Below are 14,355 nucleotides of genomic sequence, written 5' to 3' on the forward strand. Positions count from 1 at the left end.
GCTCTCTTTGAGTCTGAGGCCAGTCTGGTCCCTATATTGAGTTCCAGGCCAGCTAGTACTACATAGTAAGACCCTTTCTCAAATAATAATAATTTAATCTCCATAGCTAAAGGCACATCTGAACCTGCTCCAAATAATTCTTAGTTTCAATGATACCAAAACTAAATGATAAAAAATTAATATGTTACCCATCCTTAATTTAAATGAGAGATAAAGCAGGCAATTTTTTTTTGGTCTTTTTTGAGACAGGGTCTCTCTGTAGCCCCAGCTGGCCTGGAACTTACTATGTAGACCAGGCTGGCCTTGAACTCAGAGATCTGCCTGCCTCTGCCTCCCAAGAAAACAGGCAATTTTATACAGACAAGGAACAAAAATAATTCTATGAAAATTAGAGACGAGTTATTATTTGGAGTCCTGAGAATGCAGAGTCACGAGAAAAGATATTTTTCTCCTTCCCTTAAATTGTTTTACCCAGCAAACACCAGCCCCAGGCAGTGAAGGCAGTAATAAAAGCTACTGAAAGCTCTATCTATGGTTGAACTGCTACAATAAAGTTTCTGTGTATGCTTAGAACACAGCAAAGTAAAGGTACTCGTGGTCCATTTCACCATACAGAGGCCTACAACTCCACAGATTACAGGGCATTTCACAGGTCAACAAACTAGTCATCTCTATGTTTAAAACAGTTCTGCATCTTCCAATTAATTCCTCTCAATAAAATTCCTGTCAGAGGAGGATATAAGCCATCTGTTCAACTATCACAGGTTTTTAAAAAATTTATTTATTATTTTTATTTTATGTGTGTGCATGTATTGCCTACATGTAGATAAGTGCACCCATGTCGTGCAATGGCTGCGGAGGACAGAAGAGGTCGTCGGATCCCCTGGAACTGGAGTTACAGACAGTTGTTAGCTGCCATGTGGGTGCTGGGATTCAAACCCAGGTCTTCTGCAAGAACAATCAGTGTTCTTAACCACTGAGCATCTCTCCAGCCCCATCAGCTATCACAGGTTTAAAATTCAAATACCCACTGGAAATGTAATGATTTCCACATACACCAAGGTGAAAACGACTACCTTTTTCTTTCTCACGGGCATGTCTGGCAGCTAGGCCTCAACAAAAACGACTAATGGGAATCTGCCATGCAGAGAAAAAGCACAGTGGATCTCAGAAGCAAAGCTGCCTATTTCCAAGTGTCATCTAAATCAATGTTGGTGATAGTGACAGATTCCAGCTAGGATCTGGAAATGCTGGCTAAGAGTTTAACAATCTTCCCAAGTCTCTGTAGATCCTAAGACGTTGGGCTATCTTTTTTCCTGCACAGAGATTATTTAACCTGTCTCTTAGGTAGTATAAGAAAACATCTAAGGATTCCTTGATATAAATAAAAATGAGTAGAGTTCAAATAAAAGTGGCAAAAGAGAAGGTGTGTGGCATCAAAGAAGACTCAGAAGCCATTACAGTCATTCTTGGTAGACTGGGCCATGCTACATCCTAAGGACACTCGGTCTATGGAGAAGTTAGTAAGCAGGAAACTGGGGCCTTCAGTTGAGAGCCATGCTAATGAGAAGAAGCAAACCTGGCCTCAGTCTAGCCTCAGATGACTATAACCTTATGAGAGATCTTGAAATAGAAACACATAGCTAGGCTGCCTATTGGCCACAGACATGCTCCTGTCTAATCCCTTATCCCCCACCCGCCACTGTCCCCCAAAAAACCAGAGATCGGAAATGTTTTCTAAATTTGGAGGTACACTTGCTATGCAGCAGTAGATAGCTGATGGGCTTCGAAAGGCTAGTTCCTGACCCCGAGAAAGCACATCACTGATAATTAGCCCTTGCTGTTCTCATCTTATGCTCTGCACTCTCTTCCTTGCCTGGTCTGCTTCAGGCACACTGGTCCCTTTGCACATCTTCAAGCATGCCAGATACTCTCTGCCTGCAGGTCTCACATTTGCTGTAGTCTCCCTGGAATATGCTTTCCCTGGATACCTGAATGTCTGCTTCCTTCATTCCTTCATGTTTCTACCAAATGAAACCCCAACAGTGAGCCCCTCTTTGATCACATTATTAGAGACAGTAACACTATGCTCTTCTGCCCAGCATGCTCTACTCCTATCGCCTGCTTTATTTCTCTTGACAGCATTTCTTACCGCCAGACGTATTTATTGTTTTGTATTCACCCTTTTCCCACAGTAGAATGAAGGCTCCATGATAACAGGTATTTGTGCTTTCTGTATTGGTGTATTTTCACATTCTAGCAAGGCACTTAACACATTTATCAAATAAGGCACCTCAGAGGGATGTCCTAAAGCTTTCCTTGGCATAGTGATTAAGATTTTGTACCATAAGGAGGACTTGGGTCTCAGCCTTGATCTCTTCTCTACTGACATCTTCATGGTTTCAGAAACTTTCCACGTGCCCCATGACTGCTAAATGGTCATCTCCAGCCTTGAACTCTCCATAGAGTGCCAATAGCCTATGTGCTGTGTCTGCTTGGGTGTCTAACAGGCCTTGAACTTGCCATGGACAAGACAGACTGAGGGACTCCCTTCTCCTCCTCCTCTTACCCCACATAAGCTGCCTTTCCTCATTTTCCCATCTCTGTACACAGTGCCACCTTCTACCCCACTGCTCAGACCTCAAAGTTAGGAGCCATCATCAATGATCTTTTTTTTTTTTTTTTTTTTTTTTTTTTTTTTTTCCGTTTTTTTTTGCTGCCTCTATTGCCACATCTAGTCTAGCAATGAAAGCTTCAGTATTACCTGAAAACTATCTAAACCAAATATTTATCTTGGCACCTGTTCCTAGCCACATCATCTCTTAGGCAAACTCTTCCTAAACCTATTTCACACAGCATCAAAGTGATCTTTCAAAGACTTAAACTGGTCGTGTCACTTCCCCATTTATAACCTCAGCAGTTTTTTACTGCACAAACACAAGACCCAAGTTTCGGGCAGCAGCGACAAGGCTCTTTACACTACAGGCCCTTTGGTCCTCTCTAACCTCGTGGGTATTATCCTCTTTCCATTCTCTGTGCTCCAGTCTTTCTGTGCTGCTGTGCTGAAGGTCAACTCCTCCCCCTCCACAGTCTCAGGTTTCTATAGCTCAAGTTCACAACACCCAGGACACTTGTCAGAAGTAGTTATCCCAGGCCTCTGTGTGTGAGCCCATGTGTGAAAAGGCTTAAAGAATGAGAGCACATGGTTCAAACATGAGCCCCAGCCTTTAACATCCCCTTGGAGTAAGGATGGTGAGACGTGAGAGTGAGCAAGGCTTTGGATTTCCCCTCTGCCCTGTGACTGTGAGGCAGTCACACAGGATGTGGTCTACTTGGACTTGCGAAAAGTCAGTTGTAATTTTCAAGGATTTGAAAACTGTCAAAATAAGAAAAATAAATTGCTTTAGCTGTGTCAAAATAACATTTCAGTAATGTTTATTAACTGTAGGATACTTATGTCTAATTACTATGCAACAGAATAAATACATATGTATAATTCCAAATTGGTTTGGCTGAGTTCTATTTGGTCACAATGGAAAACTATCATGTCTGTTCAGTCCCCCACACTTGCTCATGGTCATCAGCCTCTGCACATATCCATCTGTGGTGGTTTGAATCGGAATGTCCCCCATAGGCTCCAAGTATTTGGACATTTCTGTCCCCAGTTGGTCGCACTGTTTTGGGAGGTCTTAAAAGGTATGACTGTGCTGGAGGAAACATGTCACTGGGGTTGGGCTTAAAGAGTTCTTGAGCCTTGCTGGATCTCAAGTTGCTCTTTTGCCTCCTGTGCCTGCTTGAAGATGTGAGAGCTTAGTTTCTGCTCCTCCTCCAGTCACCTCTGCAACCATGCCTCCCCAACATGATGGACTCGTGCCCCCTCTGAACCATAAGCTAAACAAATTCTTCCTTCTATAAGTTGCTTTGGTCAGTGTTTCTATCACAGCAACAGACAAGTAACTAATACACCATCTTTCTTCAAGTTCACAACTTGGGACCATTTGCCACTGATATCCTAGTTCAGAGAGACAAGTTACATCAACTGTTATTCATACCAAGAGTCCCACACAATTGTATTAACTTCACACCAACAGTTTGGGCACAAAAGATTGAAAGTCTCAGGTAAAATTACAAGATTTATAAACTGTATGTCATACAAGGTAGAAGTCAGTTTGCTATGAGGACTGGACATCTGGACAGATAGCTAGGGAAAGAGGGGGAGTCACTATTATCATGTCAACCTGCTGTCCATCTGTCCTCATTCACTCAGTGGCCCTCTGTGTACTTTGTGCACTCTTCATATATGAGTGACTTGACAGACAACACTACACACACACACACACACACACACACACACACACACTCCCCAACTCTAAAAGAGATCCATACTTCCAGACTCACATCCACATCACAAAGTTTCAAAGTACACAGAAGATACCAACTCTCATTGAGTTCACATTACTCTTGAGTCAGTATACTGGTGACCAGTAAATTGCTTCTGACCTTATGGGACTTTTCTGAATTCTGAATTCCCAGATACCTTCCAACTTACCCAACATCCCCTCCAGATGCATGTTAATTTCAACAAGTTATGCCCTATTACCCAAAACGTCCATTGAGCAGACAGAGAGGGAATTTGAATTTGGCACACTGAAGTAATTTTGTGCATTTTAGGCTGATGGCCACTCTGTCAAGTCTAAGTCATGGTGTTTTTGCTATGCATTTTATGTTCCGTCTTATAATGTAATTGTCACTGCTTCAAAACTGCCAGCTAGCTGAAAATGACTTTCTGATTACATTTTTCAATCCCTTTCCTTGCTTAATTTAAAAATCATTCGAGTGAGCCAGGCGTGGTGGTGCACGCCTGTAGTCCCAGCACTTAGGAGGCAGAGGCAGGCAGATCTCTGTGAGTTCAAGGCCAGCCTGGTCTACATAGTGAGTTCCAAGACAGCTGGGGCTACAGAGAGACTCTGCTTCAAAAAGACAAAAAAAAAAAAAAACCATCATTCAAGTGAAAGTTTCCAGGTAGCAGCGCGTCTCTGCAGATGACTTTCCTCAGATCATGCTTTCAGGGTGCAGTAGAGGAGTCAGGAGAGCCCATATTTGGGCTCTCTCTAAACATACAAAGGAAGAACAAGATCATTATATGGTCAATTCAATCAGTCTTCAAAACCTAAAGGTGTCACACAGAGTGACAATTCCAAACAAAAACAAGAAAACCTGACTGCAAGAAAGTTGTTTTGAATCGAACTCTCTCTCAAAAGTTCACTTACTACAGTCTTGAAAATTTGGTTTGCAAAATCAGTCTTATGATAAGGTATCCACAAGTTGCAGAACCACCACTTTTAATTGTGTTGAAGAAGACCTACTTAGCTTTTCCATGGATAAGCACAAGTAGCTGGGAAGCACAAAAAAGTTTAATGATGAGATCTTAACAGAACCTAAAAATGGGATATAAATTTTGAATATTTATTCTCATAAAGGTAAGTAAAATATGAATGCTTGGAAATGTGAAACACAAAGCTGGTGAATCACAAAATATTAACTCTACTAACAAATTCTGACTTAAAATCACAAAACCATATTTTAGGACGGCAAAGATAGAAAACCTCAACATTGCATTCTACATAAATAGTTGAAGAACACATCTGAGTATATACAAGAGAATACGAAGACTCTGCTGAAGAGATACCAAGAAAACCAGTTTTAATTATACTGCATATACAGAAGAGAGTAAATCTTTATCCAACAAAACATCTCTTTGGTCTTACCTTTTTTGAGACAAGGAAATTTAAACAATTTGACCAGTCCAAAATCATCTCCGGACACTAGCACTGAGCTGTTATAATTTGCATCTACTGAGTTGATGTCAATAACCTCAGAGTATTTGGGCCAAATTCCATTCACTTCAGGGCCTTTCACACAGGTCCAGGAGGCCCAGGGAATCCCTTTGATTTCTTCCTTACTTGTTAAAGGCTTCCCAGCTGAAAATAGTCATTATAATGTCATATTTACATATATAGCATATTCTAATTTATTTTAATTATTTTTCTTTTCTTACAGTGTCTAAAACCTTCATTTTAAAAAACTTATAAATCAAAAGAGCTATAGTTCTAATCTCTTTACCCAATGACTTTTTTTTAAGGGAGGGAGAAAACTTCTGTTCAAAATATAGATACAAGGAGAAAAGGCTATACATGGCGGCACATGCCTTTAGTCCCAGTGCTCTGGGAGGCAGAGGCAGGTGTATCTTTGTGACCTGGAGGCCAGCCCGGTCTACATAGCAAGCTCCAGGACAGCTTTGGGACCCTGCCTCAAAAAGATCAAAAAAATATAGAAATAGATATAAGAAGACTAGAAAATGATTATTCTACTAGATGTAATGTCCCAAGTTACTAATATTTACTTGACCTTAATTACCTGTAGTCAGGTATATACAGTTTGTATATTTGTATGACATCATTAAATTATGTATTATCACATGGAATCATCAGTATCTTGGTAGGCCTTAAGAACTTTGGCTAAGCTTATTCTGAACTTTAGTTTTCATAGTTTAAGGATCACTGCAAGTGATCTTTTAAGTTTGTTACATTTATTACTTAGTATGTGTAAGACAGAAGACAACTTGCAGAAGTCAGTTCTTTCCTTCTACTATGTGGGCTCCAGAGACTGAACTCAGGTCATTAAGTCTTTTTTATTAATTAATTAATTTTTATTTTATGTGTATAAGTGTTTTGTCTGCATGTATATAAGTATACCACACACAAGCAATGCCCATGGAGGCCAGAAGAGGGTGTCAGATTCCCTGGAACTGGAATTGCAGATGGTTGCTAGCCACCATGTGGGTGCTAGACACTGAACCCTGGTCCTCTGCAAGAACATCCAGTGCTCTTAACTGCTGAGCCCTTTTTCTCCAGCCCCGTCAGGTCATTAGTCGTAGCAGCAAGTGCCGTTTCACTAGCCCACAAGTCATTTTTCAAGAAAAATTTAGGCTCTACAAATTTTAAAATGCATTTTATTAGTTAAGTCCTAGGCACTGAATCCACAGAATTATGATGAAATAAGTGTAACTAGTCAGGGGAAATAGTTCTAACAACTGTTCCAGGTTGGTTCTCCAACATATGGCTCAATCGCCATTTCTTTTTATTTTTAAAAATATTTTATTATTTTTATTTTATGTGTATGAGTGTAAAGGCCTGCATGCATATAAAAACACCTGTGTCCTGAAATGCCCATGGAGGTCAGAAGAGGGTATCAGATACCCTGGAACTGGAGTTACAGATGACTGTTAGCTGTCATCCCCATTTCTACTAGTAGCAAATTAGTGAGGTCCATAGAGAACACATGCAAAACACAACAAAAAGAAATGTTGGGGAAATATTTAGCTATATACCATTTCAAAAGTCAAAATAAATACAATTAAGCATATTTCCTGATGTTTGTCTAATCAAAATAAGTAATATTTTAAACTGAGAATGGTGGCACATATCTTTAATCTCAGCACAGGGAGGCAGAGGCAGGCAGATCTCTGTGAGATTGAGGCCAGCCTGGTCTACATAGTAAGTTCAGGGCCATCTGGGGTTAAAGGGAGACCCTATCTCAAAAAGACTCAGAATAAAAAAGCATTTAAAAAATTATGTACGTGTGAATGTCTGCACATATGTATATACACTACATGTGTGCCTGGCACCCTCAGAGGCCAGAAGAGGGTGGCAGATCCCTTGGAACTGGAATTAGAGATGGCTGTTAGCCTCCACATGGGTGCTGGGAACTGAATCAGGTCTTCTGCAAGTGCAGTCAGTATTCTTAACCACTGAGCCATCTCTCCAGCCCTAAGCATAGATTTTCTAATAAAGAATTGAAAAGTATAGATGCCTTGTCAAACTGGCATTCCAAAATTCTGGACTACAGTAGTATTCTAGAAAAATGAATTTAAAGGACCATAGAATCAGAGAGTGTATTGTTGGAACATCTGTAGCTCAGTGCTCCTGTTTTGGAGAGTACAATCTCAAGCAGTAACTCAGAAGAGAAACAAAATGGTATTTGGAGCTGCACCATCTGGACAAGCAAATAAACTGGAAATAAGCCGAGTGTCCAATAACAAAATGATAAAGTGAGTTATGGTCTCATTGCTGAACAGGATGTTATCCTACTGCAAATGACAAATGTGTTCCAGGTGTTTCCACACATGGAAAAACTATGTATGAAGTAATAATAAACAAAATAAAGGAGCAAAGAAATAAACACCTAGTATTGGTGCACTGATGAATCTGGTAAAGCAGAGACAAAGTTATATGCTACATCGTGTTTTATTAGAAAAAAATATTATTTTGGCTTTTTGAGACAGGGTCTCCCTGTAGCCCCAGCTGCCTGGAACTCACTATTTTGACCAGGCTGGTCTTGAACTCAGAGATCTGCCTGCCTCTGCCTCCCAAGTGCTGGGATTAAAGGCATCCTCCACCACCTGGCAGAAATCCTTATTTTATGTATGACATTTTAGTCTTACAAACTAAATTGGTATTATATAAGTCAATTGAGTCTCATACAAGTTCAAATGTGGGCACAATTAAGACTTCTGCTCACTGGGATTGAAAAAGCTACATTTCATCAAACAAGCCAATCCTGATTAGCAGATCTGAGTCTAAAGCCAGCACAGTGAAGGACAACCGAGCCTCAGATCCCTAAGGACTCAGCTGTTGGCTGCATCCAGATTCTAAGCTAGTCTCAGAGGCCGTCTCTAACCCTCCTGCTCACCCTTTCTAAAGGCTCAGTAGACTCTTCTGCACCTTTTGTATTCCAGCAGAAACTTGTTTTTGTAATGCTCACATACCTAAACCCAATGTATGTGTCTGAATGAAACGAGAAACTACTTAGGAACTGGAAGATTAATTTTTGAAGAACGATATGAAATATTTATCATTTATAGCCAGTTTATAAAAATCAAACATTTGAAACAGTATCTTGGGCCTTCAAGGTAAATATGAAAAGCTTTGCCACAGAGACCTGGCTGGTACTGGGATGGCGGTACTGCGGCTGCCTGGAAGGCAGAAGTCACAGATTATGCGCACAGTTCATGTTCGCTCATCTCTAATCCTGCTGTAGAACTGGACATGTAAGACGCTAACAGAGATATGACCAAGGTGCAAACTGGCCATTTATTTACTCAACCGTTGAGAGATGCATTAATGAACAATGAAACTGACAAAGAGCAGGATCAAAGATGGAAGAAGGGATGGCACAGAAAGTAGAAGACCTGGATAATGAACTTCCAAGATCTTGGGAGTTTGCTGAACAACTATTTCAGAGTGTCTCTATTTCTGAAAGTTATAAAATATTTCAATTATATAGATTACAGAGTACTATAAAGATCAAGTTTGTGTATAGCCTAGCTTCAATAAATATCCATCTTTACCACAGAATTTTTAAAAATCCATTGATTATTATAATTATGTGTCTGTGTATGTGTGTATGCACGTGTCCATGTGTGTATGCATATGGAGAACAGAGGACAACTTTCTGGAATCAGTTCTCTCCTATCACTTCTATGTGGGTTCCAGGGATCAAACTCATGGGCCTTTACCTGCTAAGCCATCTCACTGGCCCCATTATCATAGTTTTGTCTGTTTTTTAGTTGTTTTGTGTTTTGTTTTGTTTTGTTTGTTTTGTTGAGACAGGGTCTCCCTCTAGCCCCAGATGGCCTGGAACTCACTGCCTCTCAGTTGCTGGGATTAAAGGTGTGTGCCACCATACTCAGCATTACAAAATTTTAAGAAAATATAGTTTACTAAAATCCACTGGACACTCCTCCACCATCTCATTTCTTTTTCTTTCCTTAGTGGTAACCAATGCCCTAAATTGAATGTTATCAAAGAATATTTCTATGTATGTAAGTGGTTATAAGTAATATAATGAATTTGTTTTAGTGTCCGAAATTTTATATTAATGATCATGCATTATACATATCATCCTGAAACTTTGATTTGTTCAGCATTATACTTTTAAAATTTTATTTATGTATGTTAGGGTTTGGTCTGAATGTGCGCAAGTGCATCACATGCATGCAATGCACCACAAAGGCCAGAAGAGGGTGTGAACTCTCCTGGAACTGGAGTTACAGAAGGTTGTTAGCCACCATGTGGGTGCTGGGAACTGAACCCTGGTCCTCTACAAGAGCAGCCGGTGCTCTTAACCACTGAGCCATTTCTCCAGCCCCCCAGCATTGTATTTTTGAGATCCCTCCATATTGATACAAGTTGTTCTAGTAAGTTCTTTATAGTATTCCCTTATATGACTACCCACATTGATTACAGTCTCTTCATGTGGATAATTAGGAATTGGGCCTTATTTTTGGTTTCTACAACCACTGCCACAGTAAACATTTTTATGCATGTGTCTTTCTGCATGTGCCCAGCAGCAGTGTTCACAGTTCCTGTTTTCCCTCTTTTCATCATAGTGACAGACTTCTGCTAGTTTAAATGACATGAAACGGTACCTCACTGTTGCTCTAGAGACACCATCCATTATAGCATTCACAAGTGTTGATGCCTGCTCTATGCTTTGTCAGTAAGTCGTATTCATATTTTCCCTTTTAAAAATATTTAATGTGATTCAACTCATTTTCTCTGAGGGTCTGTGATTCAGGGATCTTGTTTCTGAAAACATTCTTACCCTAAGGTCATGGAACATTCTCTTACATTTTCCTCATGTGGTTCAGTTTTGCTTTTCCTGAGCATCCTGTGACTACACATGACTTACATGGCATTTTGTAGAACAGTCGTTCTCCTGCACCATCATTAGTTTGTAAGTATTTACTATCCAAAGACCAGTCGATGTGCGTAATGAAACTGAGGGACTTGTTGCATTCGCCTATTTTCTTATACCGCTGGGCGACAGCGTAGACATCTACGGGGCCATCATTGGATCCTACTGCAAGGTAAGAACCGTCTGGAGAGAATTTCATTTCATGAATGACTTCTTTTCTATCTTTGATATGAACCACTTCTGTCATATCTCTGTAAGAATCCAAAACAAAGTGATAAACAGGAAATGTAGAAACAGAAAACCAGTCTTGTTTTAAAATGTGTCAGAAAAAGCCAGGCCTGGTGGTGCGCGCCTTTAATCCCATCACTTTGAAGGCAGAGGCTGGTGGATCTTTGTGAGTTCGAGGCCAGCCTCATCTACATAGGGAGCTCCAGGCCAGCTGAGGCTACAGGAGATCCTGCTTCAAAAAGACAAAAAAAAAGTGTCAGGAAAAAAAAAAAAGAGAGAGAGAAACCCTATAGGAACCAAAAGGTTAACTTCTGAAGAAAGATTTGAGGTATTTATGAAATTATGGTCTTTATAAAAATTAAAATTAACATTTGAAATAATATTGGACTCTCAAAGTAAATATAAAAAACTAACACAAAGAATATTTGCTTTCACGTTCAACTATATATTTTTAATTTTTTATTAAAAATTAGAATTAAAGATTTTTAATAATGCAATTGAGTCCAACTAGGCAGCTGCTGATTACCCCCAAGATAAAAGTGCACCAATAGAGATTATTTGCTGGGCAGGCCGTTGTTATAGTTCATAGGCTTTAGGGTAGGATTGTTGATTGGATTTCCCTCATGGCAGCTTATGTAGTACCTTAGTTCAGGTTCTTTTAAGACTTTCTGCTCATATTTGAAAGTTCACTGAGGTTGCTTTTTCCTTCTTACTTGAAGACAAGATTATGATTTACAGGTCCCCAGAGCCAGTGAAGATGGCTTCATCAACTCCAAGATAAACCGAATGCATCAAGAGTAACAAGTATTTGCTTCCATGTAATAATGCCGATACCTGTTACCACCTACTTTGTGCTATGATGCTGTAAAACAGCTGGAGAGATTTGTTTTGTTTGGGCTTGGGACTTCTGTTAGAAAAGAAATCTGGCAATTAGCTATCTGATCACAAATCACTCAGCAGAGAAGGGAAAGGTTGTCCACTAATTTGGTAATGAGTTGTGTGTGGGTGGCAATGAGAATTTAGTGTAATTGTGCCAAGGGCACTCTTCAACACTGTACAGCATTTCTCTCCATATAAAACAGCAGTATTTAATTTACAGCCGCATTTCTTTTCTACAGTCACAAAATGTGTTAGCCAAGAGAATGACTAATGCATTCGGAAGAGTTACAAAGGTGAGTCATACTTTTTGTCCAGTAAAAATAATACAGAATATCAACAAGTAGGAAATACCCCATTTCAGTATCAATTACATGCACAAGAAAGATTTTATTCAAGTTCACTTATAAAAATCTGGTGCTGTTGGATGTTGCTTTGTTCTTTCTTCTTTTCTTGGTTTAACTACAAAGACCACAACCTCCTATCTGAAGCCCTTGGGATAGGATGTGCTTGGGAATTCATTCAGTTTTTGGAAGGTTCGTATACAATGTGTTTTAGAACCTCTCCATATAGCAGCTGAGGTAGCACTTTGCATGAAACAGTATTTTTGTAGCAATCACACAACATACTGTGCTTACTAAGAGACTGAGAAACTATAAACAGTCTGACATCAGTTCACTGAGTTAGGCTCTACCTCTAAATAGTTTACCAAAGACATTTGGACTTTCAGTGTTTGGACTTTAGAATTATAGGTACAGGATTGAAGGTGGTAGTATTCCTATTTGAAAGACTAAAAGCATGTTTCCTAACATGCTAGCATATATTATGACCAGTTCTTAATTTTTAACAAAAGACCATTTCAAAGTATCATTTTCAGTATCGAATGTACCTGACTCGGAGAACGATGAAAGAGCCATCCTTCATACCCAGGGCCAACTGAGACCCATCGGGGCTGAAGGAGACACTGCGAACTGCTTCTTCCATGTTACAGCGAGCGATCAAGGCATGGTCAGCCAGACTCCACAGCCTAAAGACCAAGGATAAGCGAGAAACAAAACAAAACCAACCTGTCACAGTCATCTGCCAGCCCAGGGTGGGAAAGCCTGATCTTCACACTGACGGTAACAAAGGACGTGGTAACTTCATACCAGTGCCCTTAATCATTACCTGTCAGGAAATGTTCTGAAGGTGTTTTGTCTGCCTTTGGGCCACTTTCATCATTTGAATAATCCAGCAGGAGGGGCTGGAGAGATGGCTCAGCAGTTAAGAGCACTGGATGCTCTTGTGGAGAGCCCGGGTTCAGTCCTCCTCCCAGCACCCACATGATGGCTAACAACCATCTGTAACTCCAGTTCCAGGGGATTCAATGCCCTCTTCTGACTTCTGTGGGCATTGCATGACATGGGTGCACTTACATACATGTAGGCAATATACTCATATACATAAAATAAAAAATAAAATATTTTTCTAAATCAAGCAAGAAATATGACATATTAGTTGCAAAGATTTTGAGGTTCAGACACTTTTGGAAATATAAATACACATAGACTATGGGAAATATAAATATACATAATCTCTTCTCTTTGGATATTAAAACTTTTTCATTACTTATACCAGTGGTCGCTAATCACACTTCAAAGATAAGAACTACTAGTGCTATTATTGTTTGAAAATAAGCACACATGAATACCTTTCTAGTAGTTGGCATTTAAGCATGTGTAGATTGAAAATGTCCTATCTGCTGGCCTCCCTGGGGAGTATCTGAGATAAGAACAGTAAAGATGTCCTTTCTCCATGATGGCTCCAAAGCTGACTGTGCAAGACACGGCTGTCACTCAGAAGTCCCTAGGTACCCCGTTGCTGATGGGCCTACTATTTAGTGAGGCAATACTTCATGGTGCTCGTAGCCAAAAAGCATAGCCAATGGTGGAGAAATAGGGAGCAAGGGGCAAGCACAGCTAATAGCTTTACAGTGCTCTCAACTCCAGAGCACTTAATCCAGACACCCCAAACTAAGTAAACCCAGACAAAATATAAGAAACAAGCAAGAATTTCTGTTAGTTGTAGTTGTAGGTGTGGTATGGATCTCTTAAGGTGTTTTCATCATTATTATTAGTTTGCATATGTGTAATGTGCCTGAGTGTATGCATGGAAGTGAGGGGACAACATGTAGGAGCTGAGTCTCTCCTTTCACCATATGGGTTCCAGGGAGTGAACTCAGGCCATCAAGGTTGGCAGCAAATGTCTTTGCCCACAGTCATTTAGTTGGCCCTGTAAGAACTTTTTTTAAGACAATCTTCTCTTAACACACAATATGTGCTGGAAGGACCAAGAATTTAGAGTTCTGTAACAAAGGGGCAAGTATAAGTCATATATGGCAGTCATGTGTGGCAGTTTCCTTATGTGCACCCTGCCATCTAGAGGGATGGGGCACAACCCCGACAATGTGAAACTGCATGGTGAACAAGTAACTGGTCCCTTAGGGCGCCTGTA

General features: G+C 40.1%; 1 protein-coding gene across 2 annotated transcripts in view; it reads right to left on the reverse strand.

Moving 5' to 3' along the window:
- Positions 1–14,355, reverse strand: part of Eml6 (EMAP like 6) — a 332,332-nt gene that overhangs the window by 127,364 nt on the left and 190,613 nt on the right. For both annotated transcript variants that reach the window (XM_029558630.1, XM_017795582.2), the window contains exons 9-11: positions 12,752–12,889; positions 10,753–11,009; positions 5,769–5,981 (exon numbers count right to left, since the gene is read on the reverse strand). In XM_029558630.1, coding sequence (XP_029414490.1) covers positions 5,769–5,981; positions 10,753–11,009; positions 12,752–12,889 — 608 coding nt within the window. The remainder of the gene's footprint in view (positions 1–5,768; positions 5,982–10,752; positions 11,010–12,751; positions 12,890–14,355) is intronic.

The sequence above is a fragment of the Nannospalax galili genome, unplaced genomic scaffold (genome assembly GCF_000622305.1).
Source record: "Nannospalax galili isolate Female #2095 unplaced genomic scaffold, S.galili_v1.0 scaffold286, whole genome shotgun sequence".
NCBI lineage: Eukaryota > Metazoa > Chordata > Mammalia > Rodentia > Spalacidae > Nannospalax > Nannospalax galili.